At 41.1% G+C, this 20,299-nt stretch overlaps 2 protein-coding genes across 5 annotated transcripts in view; one reads left to right on the top strand and one right to left on the bottom strand.

Annotated features, from left to right (window-relative positions):
* Positions 1 to 2,487, bottom strand: part of POLH (DNA polymerase eta) — a 31,503-nt gene extending 29,016 nt beyond the window's left edge. For both annotated transcript variants that reach the window (XM_024765989.1, XM_024765990.1), the window contains exon 1: positions 2,219 to 2,487. The gene's annotated coding sequence lies outside the window, so the exon portion shown is untranslated. The remainder of the gene's footprint in view (positions 1 to 2,218) is intronic.
* Positions 2,488 to 2,620: 133 nt separating this feature from the next.
* Positions 2,621 to 20,299, top strand: part of XPO5 (exportin 5) — a 43,166-nt gene continuing 25,487 nt past the window's right edge. For 2 of the 3 annotated variants that reach the window (XR_003006047.1, XM_024766002.1), the window contains exons 1-13: positions 2,621 to 2,909; positions 4,542 to 4,663; positions 5,593 to 5,665; positions 6,745 to 6,882; positions 7,269 to 7,451; positions 10,409 to 10,435; positions 10,981 to 11,166; positions 11,792 to 11,868; positions 14,866 to 14,965; positions 15,857 to 15,940; positions 16,557 to 16,682; positions 17,587 to 17,677; positions 19,564 to 19,692. Coding sequence is in view for 2 of the 3 variants with exons in the window: in XM_024766002.1 (XP_024621770.1) it covers positions 2,805 to 2,909; positions 4,542 to 4,663; positions 5,593 to 5,665; positions 6,745 to 6,882; positions 7,269 to 7,451; positions 10,409 to 10,435; positions 10,981 to 11,166; positions 11,792 to 11,868; positions 14,866 to 14,965; positions 15,857 to 15,940; positions 16,557 to 16,682; positions 17,587 to 17,677; positions 19,564 to 19,692 (1,441 nt within the window). In the remaining variant the exon portion in view is untranslated. The remainder of the gene's footprint in view (positions 2,910 to 4,541; positions 4,664 to 5,592; positions 5,666 to 6,744; positions 6,883 to 7,268; positions 7,452 to 10,408; positions 10,436 to 10,980; positions 11,167 to 11,791; positions 11,869 to 14,865; positions 14,966 to 15,856; positions 15,941 to 16,556; positions 16,683 to 17,586; positions 17,678 to 19,563; positions 19,693 to 20,299) is intronic. The other variant, XM_024766003.1, reaches the window with a different exon arrangement.

Here is a 20,299-nt window from a genome sequence, read left to right as displayed (position 1 = left end):
TATCTTGATTAGACTGAGGTTATGCATTTTTAGCAAGAATATTATGGAAGGGTTCTGCTTTTCTCAGTGTATCATGTTGGGAGGTACATGATGTCGCTGTGTGTTAATACTGGTGATGTTAAGCATATCGTTTAGTTGAGATAGTGTTTGCTAGGTTTCTCACTGTAAAGTTACTATTTTTTCCTTTCTTAGGAGAGACACTTTGAGACTATGCAAATACCCTGTTTCTCCTCAAACTTTCAACCACTAAGCACCCATCAGTGGATCTGGCCTGTCACAATTACTTTGTGATGTTCTAAAGGTGATTTTCTACCCATTCATGTAAATTTTTGAAGACAAAAAGAAAACAATACTACATACTATTTGTAGACAGACATATATAAAGGTATGGATGCTAGACTGAAAGAACAAACCTTATACACAGTGAATACAGACTAACGTTTTCATTTAACATTGTTAGAAATCTAAAAGCATTCAGTAAACTAAAGCAGTGGCTCTGCAAACTTTGCTACAGATTAGAATCACCTAGGAACCTTTAATACTATTGATTTCTGGCTTCTACCACCAGACATGTAACTTAATTGGTATGGGTGTGACCTGGCCATCATGATTTTTAAAAGCTCTCTCTAATAAGCTCTCTCTCTCTCATGATTTTTATTTTTATTTATTTATTTTTGAAAGAAGGCGTCAGGGATTAGAAGTTGGGTGCAGAATGGCTTCTGGGCCTCTCACTGCTGTGGCCTCTCCCGTTGCCGAGCACAGGCTCCTGACGCGCAGGCTCAGCGGCCATGGCTCACGGGCCCAGCCGCTCCGCGGCACGTGGGATCTTCCCGGACCGGGTCACGAACTTGTGTCCCCTGCATGGGCAGTCGGACTCTCAACCACTGCACCACCAGGGAAGCCTTCTCTCGTGATTTTTAAAAGCAGAGATTGAAAACCACTGACTTAAAGTAAATAAGATATTTGTGGAAACACAGTAATTCATGATTTAAATATGAGAGAACACAGGTTATACAGTTGAGTAAGCACTCAACTGTCTTTTTTTTTTTTTTTTTTTGCGGTACGCGGGGCCCTCACTGTTTTGGCCTCTCCCGTTGCGGAGCACAGTTTTTTTCCTCCAGACGCGCAGGCCCAGCGGCCATGGCTCACGGGCCCAGCCGCTCCGCAGCATGTGGGATCTTCCTGGACCGGGACACGAACCCGTGTCCCCTGCATCGGCAGGCGGACTCTCAACCACTGCGCCACCAGGGAAGCCCAACTGTATTCTTTTTTTAAAAAAGTATCAAAAATTAACATTCACCTTGAAAAAAGTGTCACGCAACTACAAAGCTGGAAGATTAGGGAAAAGAAAATGATGAATTCAAAAAATCAGAGTATTCAAGGCATTAATTCCTTACAAATTCCACTCACCTAAAACAGGCAGAACGTAATACTTTAAACATTTATAAGTTAAAACCATAACATGCCAGAAATCACTTTACCTTGAAGTGGCTTTTGTACAGTCCTGGAACAGATAACTCCAAATTAAAAATAGTAAATGCATTGTCACACACACACACACCCAGGTAAGTACTATATTAGATACAAACACCAGAAGTGGAGTATGAACAGGGAGCAGTGATTTAAGTAGAGCAAACATTTCCTAAATATACAACACCAAAACGGATATTCAGATTTTAACTGTTTTAGTTTTCAGTTTATGTATTTTGCTGGAGAAAGCAAGAGTTTTTTAAAGATGAAAAATGAAACATACTCTCTGCCAAAACCCTCCTTTGGGAATAAGGATTACACTATTTTGAAGTCATATAAATATTATATACATATATGATATACATATATATATTTCATATATATGATATACGTAGCACTTCAAATGATCAAAACTGTACGAACCTTCGGTATTTGCAATTATTCATCATTAACGATCTCGATTTACCCCAATCTTTAAAAACAAGTTTGGTGCCAATCAGGTGATAACACACCCAAGGAAAATACGTACAGGTGAAGAGGGAGGTTTAAGAGCTACCATTTTCTTTCCACAAGAAAAATCCTCTTAAGAGGCAATACCAGGGCCTTTTCTCTCTGTGAGCAAGTATCTCTATTTCATGTAATTTCGGCCCAAAGTTGTCCCCAGTCACTGCTATATTATACAACCAATAGCCAAGGCAACATGAAAAGTCTAAAAACAGAGATACAGAACTGTTCTAAATTCTCTTACCAATGTGACAACACTTGGCAAAACCGCCACCAGCGGACGCCACCGATGCTGGACTCGGTGTCCACTGGAAGGACGATGAAGTGGTCTTGAATATCCGTCCCCTTTCCGGGAACGGATCAGTCGGTTTCGAGAGAGATTTATTCCCGGCAACGACGGAGAAAAGGACCTACGCGCGCTGACGATCCTCGCCCTGGCAGCAGCCGGCACAGCCGGGCGGGTCCAGCCTTAGCCACCAAGATCTGCTCACAGCCTTCTCGACAGTTATTCGCCGCGCGCGCCGCCGAGGGCCGTTGACGCGCCTGCGCACCGTGGCCCCTAAGTCTCTCGCTCCGCCCACCAAGGAGCAACAGTCAAAAGGAAGTCGCCACTTCCGCGTGCGCATGCGTACTGGAGGGTCGGGCGCGTGCGCAGCGCTGGCTTTTTCCCGGCTGGGTATTCTGCGGCTCCCGCTCCTCCTCCCGCTCCCCACCGTCCCCCTTAAGCCCGCCGCGGCCGGGTACCAGTGTGTGGTCCCGCCAACGGAGCGATCCGTGCCTCGTGCTTCCGGGACGTCCGTTGTGCGCGCTTGCGGCGCGTGGCACTAGTCATGTCGATGGATCAAGTGAACGCGCTGTGCGAGCAGCTGGTGAAAGCCGTGACGATCATGATGGACCCCAGCTCCACCCAGCGCTACCGGCTAGAAGCCCTCAAGGTAGCTGGAGTCTGTCGCCCCGGGCCTGCTCCGAGACCCTCCCCCAGCCCCAGCAGTACCGGCGCAGCCCAAGACCCTGGCCGTCTCCCGCTCACGCGGCCCCTGGACCTCGGTCCCCAACCCCCGGGGCCCTCCCTTCACCGCTTTCCGCGCCTCTTCCCACTCCCCGCCTTCTGTGCTCGCCGCGCCTGCCCTTCTCCCGGGACGCTGTCGTCCCTAGTTCTCTGTGTACGTCTCATCTCACCACCACTTCCCACTGCCCTCTCCTCCCCCCTCGCCACTTCTGTTTGCTCTTCTCCGTACCACGACTCCCTCCACAGCCTGCTGCACCCACTTTATTTCCTCAAACCCCACATCCGTGCATCCCCTCGCTTTCCCGTGGCGCACGTGTCCAGCCCATGTCCAACCCGTCCCCAACACCGGCCACATTCTTTATAGTCTCCGCTGCACTAAACGTTTCCTTGCTGACCCACTCCTGACCCGCCCTAACCGAGCTCCAGCCCGTCTAGTGCCCCTTAACACCCTTACACCTCTCCATAACCCACTTCTGTGTCTTGGGTATTTCTGGCCTAATTCTCACCCCACCCCTCCATGTTTTTTATTGTGTGATATTCTTAGGCTGTTTTGCGCAAAGATGAACTTCTACCACTTACTTTGCATTTTAACAAGGGTCTTTTGGTTTCCTGAAAGTAGTTTTCTTGAGTGTCGGATGCTCTGCTACGGGGACTGACTCTTGTAGTGTAATTTGGGAATGCTAATACAAAACCAATGGGGATGCTAATACAATTCGAGTTTATTCCCCCATCAAACAATGTATGTGGGCTGTGAGAAATGACCTCTAGGAAGAAATATTTGTGCCGTGTGTATTTTAAGAGATGTAACTTCATAAAGTAGAGTGAGCATCACTTGGAGGAAACTTTACAATATATAGATGTATGCCACAGGATTTGGAATCAGAAATATTTGGGTTCTATTAGTTTCTCTTGTACTATGAAATATTAAAGATAGACACAAAAGTAGAATACTGCAATGGTCTTGTGTATACCCATCACCTAAACTCAGCAGCTGTAAAGATTTTACCACATTTGCTTTATCCCTCCCCCCACCAAAGGTTTTTAAAGCAAATCCTAGAAATTGTCATTTTACCTGTATACTTCAGGGGTGTATCTCTAACAATTTTTTACTCATTTATGTCAAATTTATTTTTTCTAACACTAATTGGCCATTGCATGGGAAATCTGGAACTATCAAAGTGAAAGGAATGTTTATCAGTTCTTTATTCATATAATATTGATCTAGATTTTGCAGCTTAAAAATATAGCTCAGGGGCTTCCCTGGTGGCGCAGTGGTTGAGAGTCCACCTGCCGATGCAGGGGACACGGGTTCGTGCCCCGGTCCGGGAAGATCCCACATGCCAAGGAGCGGCTGGGCCCGTAAGTCATGGCCGCTGAGCCTGCGCGTCCGGAGCCTGTGCTCCAAAACGGGAGAGGCCACAACAGTGAGAGGCCCGCGTACCGCAAAAAAATATATATATATATATAGCTCAGGTTGGGGTTGAAGATGAAGTTTTCTTTTTTTTGTCCACACTCTTTCTTCTCTCCTAAGGGAAACACTAACTTTTCTTCTTTTCAGTTTTGTGAGGAGTTTAAAGAAAAGTGCCCTATATGTGTCCCTTGTGGCTTGCGGTTGGCTGAGAAAACACAAATTGCCATCGTCAGACATTTTGGCCTTCAGATCCTGGAACACGTTGTCAAGTAAGGAGCTTTTGGACCTTACCACTGAAGTGTGTGAGAGAGCAAATCTTTATTTAGTGTATAACTCATAGAGGTACTGTTTAGGTGAGTAGAAAAGAGCAATCCCCAGGGAGAAAGGAATGATTCCTGAGAGGTTATCACAACCTCACAGGAGCTCTCATTCAGAACTTAACCTTTCTCAAGTTTCTTCATCTGTGTAAAGTGCATGGTACATACTAAGTGTTCTGCAAGTATTAGCTCTTAGTCATTTAGCTAGCACTTATTGAGCTCCTAGTATATGCCAGCAGATCTCAGAGTTTTTTAGAATAATGCAGTGTATAGGTAAATGAATCTCTGATTAGGCAACACGCCTTTAATTTCTTTTCTTTTCTCCTTTTCTTTTTTAAGTTTGAGTGTGAATGGCAAATTCTAAGCAAGATTATATGAGAATAACTGAAAACCCTTCCTAACTTGAGTCTCCTACTCCCAGTGCCTATCAGAAGAATCAGCTTTTAAGATTTAGCCACAGTTTTTCTGGAATTGTGCTATTACTTTCCAGTAATTTGGGAATTACTGAACTGAAGCCAGTTCAGAAAGGAAGTTAGTGTTTTCAAATTCTATTTTCTGAAAATCAGCTACATTGTTGCAGTTGTTCCAGGTACATATTTGCTTTTGGTCTGTCAATAAAATCAAGGAGAAAAGCTCATCTGTGCACAGATCCTGTGTGGATTCTAATTAATGGACTACTGCCTATATAAAACTCTTTTTTCTGTTAGCATTTTGGTTAAATGTGGACTGTTTCTGTCCATTCTTTGAAGGATACCAAAATCCAAAGTATAGTTTCTTAGTGAAATCACCAGCATTATTTTAACACAGGAATCAAAGCTAATGTGTTCTGAAGAGAAGACTTCTAATTTAGTTCTGTTGACTTTATGCATTTTGGTGGCCAGGTTTCGGTGGAACAGCATGTCTCGATTGGAGAAGGTCTATCTGAAGAACAGTGTCATGGAGCTGATTGCAAATGTAAGGAATGGTTGGTTGGAAGTCCTGTGTTTCCGAGGTAGTTTAGACAAAGTGTAACTTTTCCAATGTAGCATTTGTGTAAAAATTCACTGCTTCTACATAGGTCAAACAGCATGCTTTATATAATATTAAATGTTACCTTCAAGATAAAAAGAACCACTATCACTAGAAATCACAGTTCATCACGTTTCTCTTACTGGATTTAATTAATCCCTTATGTGTTGACTTCTGTTTTTAAAATTATGAAGACAGGGCAGAGAGATTAAACATTTTCAGCAAATGAGTAAGAGTCTTAGATTAATCAATTCTAAATTAGATTACACTTTGCTATTTGTTTCCTTTTATTCTAAAGTGAATTACTTTATGATATTAGCAATAAAAATATGCTGAGTGAGTTTGATTCAGGAGTTAGAATATGACTTTGAACATGTTTAGAATCCATAGCCTTTTATGTTCTGTTTCACAAAGGGCATGAAAATGGGAATTCACACCCCTTTACGTCCCCAAAGTCTAGTGTTGTTAATAGAAAAAAAAAATTCCCTTCAAAATTATTAACTTAGCTAGCTAAAGATTTGTATTTTATTAATTCTGGGGAAATTTGATAGAAGTCATAATTCATTAGTCTTGATATCAAACTTCAGAAGAGAGTCCCAGTAATGGTCTTTCTGTATCTTCTAATACTAGAACTATTGGTAAAATATTCAGTTGCTCCTTATTGTCCCACTTTATCAGCCTCTCAATGTGTTCCTTATTTCCATACTTTTCCACCCTGGCCCTCTTACAAAATGAAAACAATCAATATGAGAGTCTCTTCAGTTTGGAAAGGAGAAGAGCAGTGATGGCTTCCTTGCTCCATGAGACAGCCATTTTATTAGGTGATGCAACCCTCTGTTAAGCTTTAAGTGGGAAGGATGATTAGTGAGAATTCAGGACAGGTGACTCAGATATGGAGAACAGGTTTGTTTATTCTGTTTAGTTTAAAAGTAGGCCTGCTCATAAGTTTCGTACACTTTTACAGCCCAATTTTTTCCCTTGAATTCAGTCTTGCAGACCTCTTAATATCTCTTATTCTTTTTCAGGGAACACTGAACATTTTGGAAGAGGAGAACCATATTAAAGATGTTCTGTCTCGAATTGTAGTAGAAATGATCAAGCGGGAGTGGCCACAGCACTGGCCCGACATGCTAATAGAATTGGACATTCTTTCCAAACAAGGGGTATGTAGTACAGCTGTATCAATTCAGGGTTTTTTTGGGGGTTTTTTTTTGCGGTACGCGGGCCTCTCACTGTTGTGGCCTCTCCCATTGCGGAGCACAGGCTCCGGACGCGCAGGCTCAGCGGCCATGGCTCATGGGCCTAGCCGCTCCGCGGCATGTGGGATCTTCCCAGACCGGGGCATGAACCCATGTCCCCTGCATCGGCAGGCAGACTCTCAACCACTGTGCCACCAGGGAAGCCCCAATTCAGGTTTTTGTTTGTGTTTGCTCTTCAGGGTTTTTTTGGTTGGTTTGTTTGTCTTGTCAGCAGAAAAGAGCCTTTGGTCATATTTATAATGAAAAACATATTTCAATTTCATTTAACTACCTTCTCTCTATTGGTATAGGAAACACAGACAGAATTAGTGATGTTCATCCTTTTGCGACTGGCAGAGGACGTAGTGACCTTTCAGACGCTACCCCCTCAAAGACGAAGGGATATCCAGCAAACGTTAACCCAGAACATGGAGAGAATCTTCACTTTTCTACTTAACACACTTCAAGAAAATGTAAACAAGTACCAACAAGTGGTAAGGGATAAATACCACCTCCCTAAAGTTCTGTTTTCTAATATGAGTGGGTTTGTTTGTTTTTTAAAGTTAATCCTTTAGCAAGAAACTAGGGTGTTCAGTTTAGTAAACGGAATGGCTATTTTATAAGCAAAAAAGAAACAAAGATGACAGGAAAAACTGGAATTAATTTTCTAAGAAGCTCAATTCAGTGAGTTTCCATACCTACCAGAAAAAAATAATTCCTTTTATAGTAAGAAAATTCCTAAGAAAATAGTATAAAAATGAAGATTAATTTCTTTTTTGTTGTTTAATTTATTTTTAAAATTTTGGCCATGCTGTGCAGCTTGTGCGATCTCAGTTCCCTGACCAAGGATTGAACCTGGGTCATGGCAGTGAAAGCACCGAATCCTAACCACTAGACCACCAAGGAGCTCCCTATAGGTTAATTCTTAATATTTGAAACCCAGATTCCTGATAGGTCAGGATAGTATCCCTGTTAAATTTCGATGTCCCATTTAGTCTTGGTCCCTTTTGCAGTGGAAACTGTGCCAAGTTTTGTTAATCTTGATTACATGATTCCTGGTATTTCTTCCTGATGAGGTTTTTCTTCTGCAGAAAAAGGCAAACCAGATACTGTCTGTCCAATCATTGTCATTTTTAGCTGAGAGCCTTTAGAAGAAGGCCGTGTGAAAGTTAATCTAGTACCGTGGTTCTCAAAAGGAGGGGCGATTTTGCCCCCCAGGTTGTCACAACTAGGGGTTGCTACTGGCCTCTAATGGGTAGAAGCCAGGCACAATGCTAAACATTCTATAATGCCTAGAACAGTCTTCCAAAATAATTTTCTGACCCAAAATGTCAATAGTATTGAGGTTTCAGAACCCTAATCTAGAATCCTCATACATGCTTATTTCACACACAAAAAAATCATTGAAATTTGGGTTGCCAGGGGTTTTCTGCCCCTGACATCTTCCTTAAGTCTATTTTCAGGGAAGCACTAGATACTAACACAAATGATGACAAGGTACTATTGGTGTCAGGGTAGGGATAAACTCACAATGAATACCTAATATATGCTATATACTTTTTCTTTTTTTTTTTTTAAACATCTTTTTTGGAGTATAATCGCTTTACAATGGTTATATACTTTTTCTTGCTTTACATGTTATTTAATCCTCAAAACAACCCTAAGAGTCAGAAAGTATTGTCTCCATATTTTGGATGAGGAAACTGAATTTCAGAGAATAATTATTGAAGATCCCCTTATAAATGATTATAGTAGAATTCACGCCCCATTCTTTTTACCAGAATGGACTCTTTCCCCCCACATATCTCCCTGGGATTTTACAAAAGAAAATATCAAAGTATTTGCATTTAAAAACCTATGTGTATTGAGGGTGAAAGAGGTTGGGTTTTTTTTTTTGGCCGCGTTGGGTCTTCGTTGCTGCACGGGCTTTCTCTAGTTACGCCGAGTGGGGGCTACTCTTTGTTGCGGTGCACAGGCTTCTTATGCGGTGGCTTCTCTTGTTGCAAAGCACGGGCTCTAGGCGTGCGGACCTCAGTAGTTGTGGCTTGCGGGCTCTAGAGTGCAGGCTCAGTAGTTGTGGCGCCCGGGCTTAGTTGCTCCGCGGCGTGTGGGATCTTCCCGGACCAGGGCTTGAACCCGTGTCACCTGCACTGGCATGCAGATTCTTAACCACTGTACCACCAGGGAAGTCCAGAGAGGTATTCTTTCCATTTTCCCCTAGGAGATTTAATCCCTAAGAGACATGAACAAATTATGAATGCTTCAGTGCCCTAGAAATCTAGCCAACATGCCAGAGCAGGGCCGATTGATGATGGTCTGACACAAGTTAGAAGTACATCCACTGGTGTTTTTCTTTAGCCTTGGTGTCCATTATCTCCATCTGTTAAACCAGGCTACCAGGACCAGAGCACACCAAGGGACATCTCTTGTACCTGAAACTTCTCAGTTTCCTCATAGTTCCTTCTCTGCTTCCATCCCTTCACCTTCCCACTTAGGGAGTAGGCTGAATGGTAAACAAGGATGGGATGAGTAGGCTTACTCTCCCTGTCCATCACCTGGCGCCTGTACTGGTCCCAGGGGGCAGGAGGATAGGATCCGAATGGGAATGCAGGATTTGTTGGAGGAGATGGTGAAGGCTGGACTTGGCTGTTGTTGCCTGGATCCCTTTCCTTCTTGGGCAGTATCAGTAGATGCTGGTGAGAGGGTTCTATTCATCTCTGCCCCATTAACACCGCTCTTTGACCACTGATGGTGAGGGCTTAATACTTGTTCTTTGTTAGAAAAATTACTTTTTGAAAGTTGAGAAAAGGAATTGTAAAACAAATCCTTTATGATGCTAATGGTGGTAAGTTTTCAAGTACGTCAGGAGTTGTTATTCCTGCTTGTAAAATTATGAATTGTATAATTTACTGAACAGACATTATTTTGGTCTACTTAGCATTTAATATTTTTGTGTTTGTGGTTTTCCTACAGTTATGTCCCTACATACACGGTCATAAATTGTACTCGTTTTAATTTTGTTTCTTGCTTTTTTCCATTAACATTACATCATTTCAGTATACCTTTGCCAGTTATAATTTGTCTCTATTTTAATATAGAAAAAATGCTAATACTTTGATTTAAACTATATTTCTTTCATCACTAGCAATGTTGAACCTGCTTCATTGTTCATCTGTTAGTTGTATTTCTTTGTAAACTGTGTGCGTTGAAACTGTCTTTGTGGATCTTAATGTTCTAGTAGATTTTGTCATATTGCTGAAACTAAAATAACCCGTCCTTCTTTGGGAGAATATCAGTTTTGTATTCTTAGTAAAGTTGTATTCTTTTCCAAGATTAAAAGTTGAGTATTGGAAAATCATTGTTCAAGGGCCTAGATTATGGGGGTGGAAAGTTATTACATAGCCTTTTGCTCTTTAAAAACATTTAGATCCTTATACTTCTTTTCTTTCAGAAGACAGATAATTCTCAGGAGTCAAAGGTAAGAGCTCTTGGTGCAGTTGGAAGGAAGCTTCTTTGAGGCTTTCAGGTACAGGGATGCGTATACCTAGCGGAGGGTGACGTCGGCCTTGGTTTTTTTTTGTTTTGCTTTTTTTTTTTGGCTGTGCTGTGCGGCTTGTAGGAGCTTTAGTTCCCCGACCAGGGATCAGACCCATGCTCTCAGCAGTGAAAGCAAGAAGTCCTATCACAGGACCGCCAGGGAATTCCCTCAGCCTTGGTTTATTTGATCACTGAGCTGTGGTGGAAGGGAGTTAAAATGATGATATCTGAGATTTGTTGAAGGACGTAAAATGGCCACACATGCCAATGTAGTCATACTGATGGGCATCAAGAATGCCATCATTTGATAAGTGTGTGTATCAGAAGAAAACCTTTGAGTTGCCTATCAGTAACAGTTGCATGAGTACATTTTTATTGTTTGTTTTTCTTTTTAGAATTAGAAAGTAGAAGGAGCTCGGGTATAATCACAGCTTTCTTGTCTGTTAGTGAGGACTTAATGGCTAAAAGTTACTTCTTTTCATGCAGGCCCAAGCAAACTGTCGAGTAGGAATTGCAGCACTGAATACTCTAGCGGGCTACATTGATTGGGTGTCCATGAGTCACATTACTGCTGAAAACTGTAAACTCCTGGAGATGCTGTGCCTGCTTCTGAACGAACAGGAACTTCAGCTGGGAGCAGCTGAGTGTCTTCTCATTGCAGTCAGCAGGAAAGTAAGTTACCGCTTCACACTGACTTTGACAGTCTCTGAGTGATGCATATGTGGGTTTAATTCCATGTTGTGGTGAAAGACATTTAAAGGTTTGGGTTTTTTTGTTTTACTTGACACCAACTTAATTACCTGCCTCCAACCTTTTGGACAACAGTTTGCCGATATCCTAGGAATCCATTGTCAGGATATATAGAGATTTGTAGGGCTGCTTGGTTCTTGAAAGAGCTGTGAATCTTGGTACTTCATGCTCAAGAAACTGCATAAGCGTAATGTTAAAGTTTAAAACTCACATAGTGTTACGTCAAAGAATTGTAGAAGGTGACTCTACTGGCTTTATAGCTGTCTTGGCTAACAGATGGGATTGTGACTCTTTTCTCCAGGAGAATGTTATTTTCAGATGTAATTTATTTTGCTTTCATATCATCATTATTGCCCAACACATTTTAAAATATAAGTCTTATCCAGGTTTGGATTTAAAGACGTTTTTTTCAGTGTTCAGTTAGCCCCAGGGCTATGTGAGAAATTAGGAAGTCAGTATGTTTGATTTTATAGGTATAGAAGTTGTTAGTACTTGGAGGTTTTTAATAACATAGTTATTACCTGTGTTTCCCTAAAATCGGGTCTAGGGCAAGTTGGAAGACCGGAAGCCCTTGATGGTCTTATTTGGAGATGTTGCTATGCATTATATACTCTCCGCTGCGCAGTGAGTATCTTCTTTTCTATGTGTTTTCTAATTTCTTTGTCATTTTTGTATCTCATTTGGATGTATCTGAAGTTCCTGTTTGACTGTTGGCAGTCAGTGGACTGTGTTTTTAATAGGAAAATCAGGCACTCTTAAAGGGACTGTTTCACCTTTTTGAAGATCTTATGCTGGAAATAAGTTGTGGCTGTTGACTCAGCATCCACTCACATTCGCAGTTTTCCACATTCTCCCCAGACAGCTCATCCCCTTGGTTCTCTTTGTCTGCTTTTGATGATCCCTGAGCCTCCTAGTAGCCTTGGTGACTAGGCCAGAGAATGCTCTGATCTGACCAGAGTCTGTCCCAGGGCCTTCCTTGATTGCAGAACTCGAGACACTCCTCCCTCTCTCCTTGTCAAAGTAATCAGTGCCTGAAGTGCTGAGGCTCTAGGAAGCAGCAGGAACAATGTGGTCAATGTGAAATATGTGTATAAATTCTGTAAAAACATTCTATGTCCTGAGATAGTGGCTTCTGCTTATTTTGCTTCTAATCGCTCTGAAAAATGTTAAAGCATTTCCTGATACGTTTTTCTTACCAGGGAGTCAGGTAGAACTGTGTATTACAGTAGTTGAAACTGTCACAGCACCCATTTTTCTTCAATACCATTTCTTCACTTTCGGTGAGACACAGTAATATATCTATATTACTTAAAATTTCTTGCTGTCCGTTCTAACATAGCTTTTATGATGGCTCTTTCCTATGGATACTACATGTCTTTTGGGTGGCCACTGTAGTTACTGTTTACAGGGCCCATTTCTTAGTTCCCTAGAGACTATGACATTCACACTGAGGTGTCCCATCTCCATTTGTGCTACTGGTACTGGTTAGTAAAGCTGTGATTCAAAGTCAGACTTCAGATCCTGCGCGAGAAACCACGATGCCACGCTGTCCTTCAACATCACTAGAGCCTAGGTCTTTCTCACCCTGAGGCCCACGCTTTTTATGTTATACTGCACTGCCTCCAGAACACGCTAATAATGGCTGCTGTCCACACCAGTCCTTATTCATTCTTTTTTTTTTTGTGGTACGCGGGCCTCTCACTGTTGTGGCCTCTCCCGCTGCGGAGCACAGGCTCCGGGCGCACAGGCTCAGTGGCCGTGGCTCACGGGCCCAGCCGCTCTGCGGCATGTGGGATCTTCCCGGACCGGGGCACGAACCCGCGTCCCCTGCATCGGCAGGTGGACTCTCAACCACTGCGCCACCAGGGAAGCCCCCTTATTAATTCTTGTTAGTGCAAATCATCCTACATCATTGTAGGTCAGGTTTTGCCACCAAACAATCTTTTTTTTAATTTAAAGGGGTATTTGCATTCTAAAATAGCACATAAGTGATTACTGATCTGAACTAAATGACTTGCAGAAATGAGATACCAAGTTACGTTTTTAATACCATCTTTAAAAAAAGATTTTGTTTTTTTAGAGCAGATTAAGGTTCACAGCAAAATTCAGGGGAAGGTACAGAGATTTCCCATATATTCCCTGCCCACACGCATGCATAGCCTCCTCCATTATAGCCATCCCCTATCAGAGTGGTACATTTGTTAGAGCTGTTGAACTTACATTGACACATCAAATTCATCCAAAGGCCATAGTTTACCTTAGGGTTAACCTTGCTGTTATACATTTTATGGGTACGTTCTCTGAGTTTCAACAAACGTGTAATAACATATATTCATCATAATAGTATCTTACAGGTTTTTCACTGCCCTAAAAATCCTCTGTGCTCTGCCTGTTTATCCCTCCTCTCCCACCCAAACTCCTGGCAACCACTGATCTTTTTACTTTCTCCATAGTTTTGCCTTTTCCAGAATGTTGTATAGTTGTAATCATATAGTATGTAACCTTTTCAGATTGTTTCCTTTCACTTAGTATCATGCATTTATAGTTCCTACACGTCTTTTCATGGCTTGGTTAGCTCATTCTTTTTTACCACTGAATAATATTCTGTTGTCTGGATGTACCAAAGTTTATTTATCCATTCACTTACTGAAGGACATCTTGGTTGCTTCCAAATTTTTGTAATTATGAATAAAGTTGCTATAAACATCCATGTGTAGGTTTTTGTATGTTCAGCTCCTTTGGGTAATTATCAAGGAGTGTGATTACTAAATCATATGGTAAGAGTATGTTTAGTTTTGTAAGAAACTGTCAAACTCTCTTCCAAAGGGGCTGTACCATTTTGCATTCCCACCAACAATGAATGAGAGTTCCTGTTGCTCCACATCCTCACCAGCATTTGGTGTTGTCAGTGTTCTGGATTTTGGCTATTCTAATAGGTGTATAGTGCTATCTCGTTTTAATTTGCAATTCCCTGATGACATTTGATGTGGAGCTTCTTTTCATATGTTTATTTCCCATCTGTGTGTCTTCTTTAGTGAGGTGTCTATTAAGGCCTTTGGCCCATTTTTTAATCAGATTTTTTTCTTATTGAGTTTTAAGAGTTCTTGTATATTTTGGATAACAGTCTTTTATCAGATGTGTCTTTTGCAAATATTTTCTCCTAGTCTGTCACTTGTCTTTTCATTCTCTTGATTATAGTCCTTTTGATTTTGTCAGTGGTGTGAGGAATTACTGCATGCTCCCCTAGAGATCTCTCTAAGTCCTTCCTCAGTATCAACCAATGTCTTTTTGTGCAGTTTTTATGCATATAAGTATATATATTGCTTTGTGGAGTCATGCTCAGAGTTTACAATATTATCCCAAAGTACTCAAGGACTGCATTACCCAAAATTAGTGTGTCTCTTGAAGGATGAGATGGCATTGAACCCTATTCCTCATCGATCTTTCAGTGTTTGGTTGGAGGTTTTTGGGTTGGTTTTGTTTTTTGATATTTTTTTTTTTTAACTTTAATAGTCAACTGAAATTTGAATATTGGAGCACAGACCACATACAGCTCCATTCCATGGGACTCTCTTTGGTGCTCTTGATGGGCTGCTAATCACACTGTTTTCTCCTCTTCAGGACTGCTGACGGAGGAGGCTTGGTAGAAAAGCACTATGTCTTCCTGAAGAGACTCTGTCAGGTGTTGTGTGCGCTGGGCAATCAGCTGTGTGCATTGCTGGTGAGCACTTTTTGGAGAGTTTCAGGGCCATTTGAGGAGAGGATTTAGAAAGTTATATTTGTGTAAGGGGTGACACATGCCATTGATTTTAGCCTGAGGGGGCATTTCCCTACAGATTATTTCTTATAATTCTATAGATTAAATTATTTTAATTGAGTTTTAATGATATAGTTTTTTTAACAAATCAATTATTAATGTCAATAGTAAACATTCACATCTGTTATTCCATCTGTTATAACATCTGACTAAAGTCAATGTTGCTACCCCTGTTCATTTTGGTACTTGTAAAACTTCAGTCTGCCGAGTGCGTTACCCTTTAAAGTCCTATTAGGTCATGAAACATTATGGATTTGAATAAAGAACACTTTTCCCAAATCTAAAGGATGTATTATTAGATCATAAAAGAAAACTTTAGTCTGATTGACCTGGAATTAACTTTCTTTAGGGAAATGTTTAATACTCAGTCTTATGTGTTAAAAGGATATTGGTACAGACATTTGCGCTTGATGTTATGCCTTTTTGTGGTGGCTTGAATGGCTAGAGAGGATGGAACTTCAGACATAAGATGTGTACCGTCAAGTGGTTATTTAATAGGTTAGGTCACAGAGATGTGACTAGAGTAGATCTGAAGAAATATACGGATTTCTGAAATCAACACTCTTGTTTTACTATTTGACCACAGAATAGGTTTTAATCATGATGGTTAAGGAGATAAAACAGCTTTCCTGTGTTTTAGCCCTTGAAATGATGCCTTCCTTAGGCCACAAGGAAGTATAAAGTCCTTTCAGACCTGAAATTTTTGAGGGTATAAGTTGTCTGTATTTGTTACTCCACTCTCTACCCTGACCTCCCCATCAACATCGTTAAGGTAGTGGTCTTTTTGTACTACAGGGTGTGGATTCTGATGTAGAAACACCAGCAAACTTTGGAAAATACCTGGAATCTTTTCTGGCTTTCACAACTCATCCAAGTCAGGTAAACTTTATGGAGGTGACTTCTCAAAATTTTAGTTAGGTAAATTAAAATCAAGTGCTATGGCCTGAAGTAATTAGCAGCTGAAGTATAAAATGTGACTCTTAAGACCCTAGGGAATAATTGTAGTAGCATTTCATTAAGAAAGTTGCTGAGCCTTCTTCCTGAGCTAAGCATTACAGTCTAGGTCAGCAGTTACCCCTCAGGTCGTGTCATTCTGATAAGGCTCAGTCAGATATGAGGTATGTCCCAGGTGATTTACCACTAAAGACGTTTTAAATACAAAGTCTGATTAATTGTGTTATTATAAAATTAATTGTATCCAGTCCAAGATTGTCCTTGTAATATCATCCTGAGGTTCCTATATCATTCCTTGCATAAAACAGAAAGTGGTAGAATTCAGCTCATACCCCGGGAATTGCACCTGACCCAGTCTGTCTTATTAACATACAGTCCCTAGTGAGCAGTCATTACTGCTGTACTACAGTATGGGCAGTTTCAAAGTCTTACAGATACTTATTTCCACGGAAAAATATAGTGGATAATTACTGAGCTAAGTAATAGTCTCGGTATATAAAACCCAAATCCTTAAACTGAGTTTTTTCTTTTTTCCCTTTAGTTTTTGCGCTCTTCAACTCAGATGACTTGGGGAGCCCTCTTCCGGCATGAGATCCTATCCCGTGACCCTTTGCTATTAGCAATAATACCAAAATATCTTCGTGCTTCTATGACTAACTTGGTCAAGGTATGCAGTGGGAATGTAAAACGTGGAATGTCGGTGAATACACATCATAAGACTTAGATGGCATCATTGACAGCCCTGTCTTGGTCACCAAGATCCTTTCCTTGGGCATATTAGTCTTTTATTCCTCAAGAAGAAATATCTACTCTTTCATATTTTGGAGCACTTATATGCCAAGCATTGGGCTAAGTGCTAGGAAAAAGAGTGATAGGATGAGAGCAGTGACCGTGACCATACAATATGATCATTGCTTTTCAGAGGTTAAAAATAGAAAGGATGGTGGAGTCAGGGAGATTCCAAGAGGAAGTAATGTCTGACTTTCTGAAGGCCAAGTGAGGGTCAGGAAGGTGAATGAGAAGAGGAGAATGGAAGCAGATTGCTCATTACCTCAATAGAGAGTTGCTTATGAACACTGAGATCTGTTCAAGGCTCTTGCAGCTGACAGATGCTTCATCTTGATTTGTAAAATCAGAGAATAGGACCCATTCAAGGGTCCCCTTATTTCCTCAAGGAATTCACCTAGCACGTTGCACACCATCCTCTAGTTCTCTGCCATCATCGTCTTCAGTACTTTTTGAATGAAACATAAAAAGTTACATGCTTATTTCCAGGGTTCAGCATTTAAGAAGACAAATTGTTCCAATTCTTTTACTTATTGCAAGCTGTATCAGCACTTTGTTTTGGGACAACTTTATAATCAAAGACCTTAAACTAATTCCAGAATTTAATTTTCCCTGAGGAACCTGGAAGAGAGTATCAAATAAAAAACGTTCTCTTTCTACCACTCCCAGGATTATTCCTGCTGGAAGCAAATTGTAGACTTAGGGGTAGACCAGAAGCAGTTATTTATCATCATATATCTCATGAAAACCCTCACCCCCTACCCCAATTTTGTTTCTCTTTCCAGATGGGCTTTCCTTCTAAAACAGACAGCCCTAGCTGTGAATACTCTCGATTTGATTTTGATAGCGACGAGGACTTCAATGCTTTCTTCAACTGTGAGTGAATTGGCCTGGAATTTCTTCCAGTCTCAGAATGGCATCTGGTGTTATGAGTCATGGTGCATGACCCTTCAGGTTCTGTATTAAAGAGCCCCAAGTCTGGACAGCAGCCTGTTTAATCTCTATTTGCACATTGCAGAGAATGCTGGGATTGTACTTATTCCACGCATTGTTTTATCTCTTACACACACACACCCCCAAACATATACACACATACACTGCCTTTGGACATTGAAGTTTAGAGATAGTAACTTAAGGTAAGGCACTCTCATTTTTTTTTTATATTTATATATTAGAATTAAATACCATCTTACATTATGGGTCTTTTTTCTAAAAAAGAGAGGAAAACCCCACTATTCCTAATTCTGTTCTGGGCTTTCTGTAACTTGGTCCCCCCCCTTTTTTAATAACAACTTTATTGATGTAATTTCTTTGTCATACAGTTCATTCATTTATAGTATATAATACAGTGGGGTTTTTTTGTATTTTCAGAGTTGTACAACCACAACCACAGTCAATGTTAGGATATTTTCATGACCCCAGGAAACCCTGTAACCATTAGCAGTCATCTCCCAATCCCCTTATCCCTCTCAGCCCTGGAAAAGCTACTTTGTATTTCTGCCGTTCACCTATTCCGAACATTTCATATAAATGGAATCATACAGTGTGCTGTCTTTGGTAACTGCCTTCTTTTTTTTAGTGTAGCGTTTTAAAAATTTGTCCATGTCGTAGTATGTATCAGTACTTCATTTCTTTTTATTGCCAATAATACTTCATTGTATGGATATACCACATTTTATTCATCTATTGATAAGTTGATAAATACTTGAGTTGTTTCCACATCTTGACTATTAAGAATAATGCTATTATAACATTTGGGTACAAGTTTTTTTGTTATTTTTTTAAAATAAATTTATTTACTTATTATTTATTTTGGCTGTGTTGGGTCTTTGTTTCTGTGCACGGGCTTTCTCTAGTTGCGGCAAGCGGGGGCTACTCTTCATTGTGGTGTGCGGGCTTCTCGTTGCGGTGGCTTCTTTTGTTGTGGAGTCTGGGGCACGAACCCGTGTCCCCTGCATCAGCAGGCAGACTCTCAACCACTGCACCACCAGGGAAGCCCAGTACAAGTTTTTGAGTGGACATATGTTTTTATTTTTATTGGGCATATGCCTAGGAAGAGAATTACTAGATCATATGGTAATTCCATGTTTAATGTTTTGAGGAACTGCCAGACCATTTTCTTTCTTCTTTTTTTTTTTTTATAAATTTATTTATTTATTTTTGGCTGAGTTGGGTCTTCGTTGCTGCTTGCGTGCTTTCTCTAGTTGCGGCTCTTCGCTGTGGTGCCCGGGCTTCTCACCGCGGTGGCCTCTCCTGTGGCGGAGCACAGGCTCCAGCTGTGCAAGCTTCAGTAGTTGTGGCTTGCGGGCTCTAGAGCGCAGGCTCATCAGTTGTGGCGCACGTGCTTAGCTGCTCCACGACACGTGGGATCCTCCCGGACCAGGACTCAAACCTGTGTCCCCTGCATTGGCAGGTGGATTCCCAACCACTGCGCCACCAGGGAAGCCCGCCAGACCATTTTCTTCAGCAGCCATACCATTTTACATCTGTACCAACCTGATCTTCTTTTAATTCCAACAGAAAGGGGAGACCACTTTTGGTTTGCCGCTTATAGCATCTAGCTGGTATGGTGGCTTCTTAGAATTTAGTTTTGAAAATTGCTAGATTTGTTAACAGAGCTTTACTGAACATTTGTTAGATTCAGAGCATAAGTCTGCAAAACAAAATCTCTTGAATGTTTTCCTTCTGGGATGGATAAATGAATAAACATTAACTAAGTATCTGTTGTATGCGGTTATTGATTCATGTCTTTCTCTTGGCAGCCTCTCGGGCTCAACAAGGAGAAGTAATGAGGTTAGCATGTCGCTTGGATCCCAAGACTAGCTTCCAGATGGCTGGGGAGTGGCTAAAGTATCAACTCTCAACTTCTGTTGATACTGGATCCGTGAACTGTAAGACTTCTTTTGTTCTTTTTCCGACTGAACATTAGTGAAGTATTTCTATGTATCAAAACTGTACATAGAAATAAACCTCTGAGCCACATTTCAAAACAGTATGCTAATAGTGTTCAAAAACAGCTTTGCTCACTGCCCAGTTCCATCCTAGACAGTGAGCCTTTTCATTTGCACATACAGGCAGAGAAAGCAGCTATAATACCAGATTTTAACTCTGTTTAAATTAGGGTAAAACCATGAACCTATCGGTTTTGCCTTCATTTTTCTTTTCTAACAGAGTCAACAGTTGTTTCTTGTTGATTTTATTACTTCACCTCAGGCAGCATCTAACAAACATGTCTAGACCTAACTTTTTAAAGCTTTTCAACCAAGTTCTTGCATGGCATTTCTCTTAAACTCGGAAAAAGTGACTTGTTAGTCAGGCACAACAAGCAGTGCAGGGGTTTCCCGTATCGCTCAGCCCCCTCAAAGCCTTTGGGAAATGCCACTCTATTTAAAATCAAAATAACCCCCCTCTACCCAAAAGCATAAGCTAGGTAACTTCTCTGTGCTCTGTATCTTCTGTCTGTCATCTTATTAACGCAGGCAGTGGGTGAGAAGATTG

Source organism: Neophocaena asiaeorientalis, unplaced genomic scaffold (genome assembly GCF_003031525.2).
Source record: "Neophocaena asiaeorientalis asiaeorientalis breed wild unplaced genomic scaffold, Neophocaena_asiaeorientalis_V1.1 scaffold46, whole genome shotgun sequence".
In the NCBI taxonomy this organism is placed as follows: Eukaryota; Metazoa; Chordata; class Mammalia; order Artiodactyla; family Phocoenidae; genus Neophocaena; species Neophocaena asiaeorientalis.
This window is presented reverse-complemented; position numbering and strand designations above follow the sequence as displayed.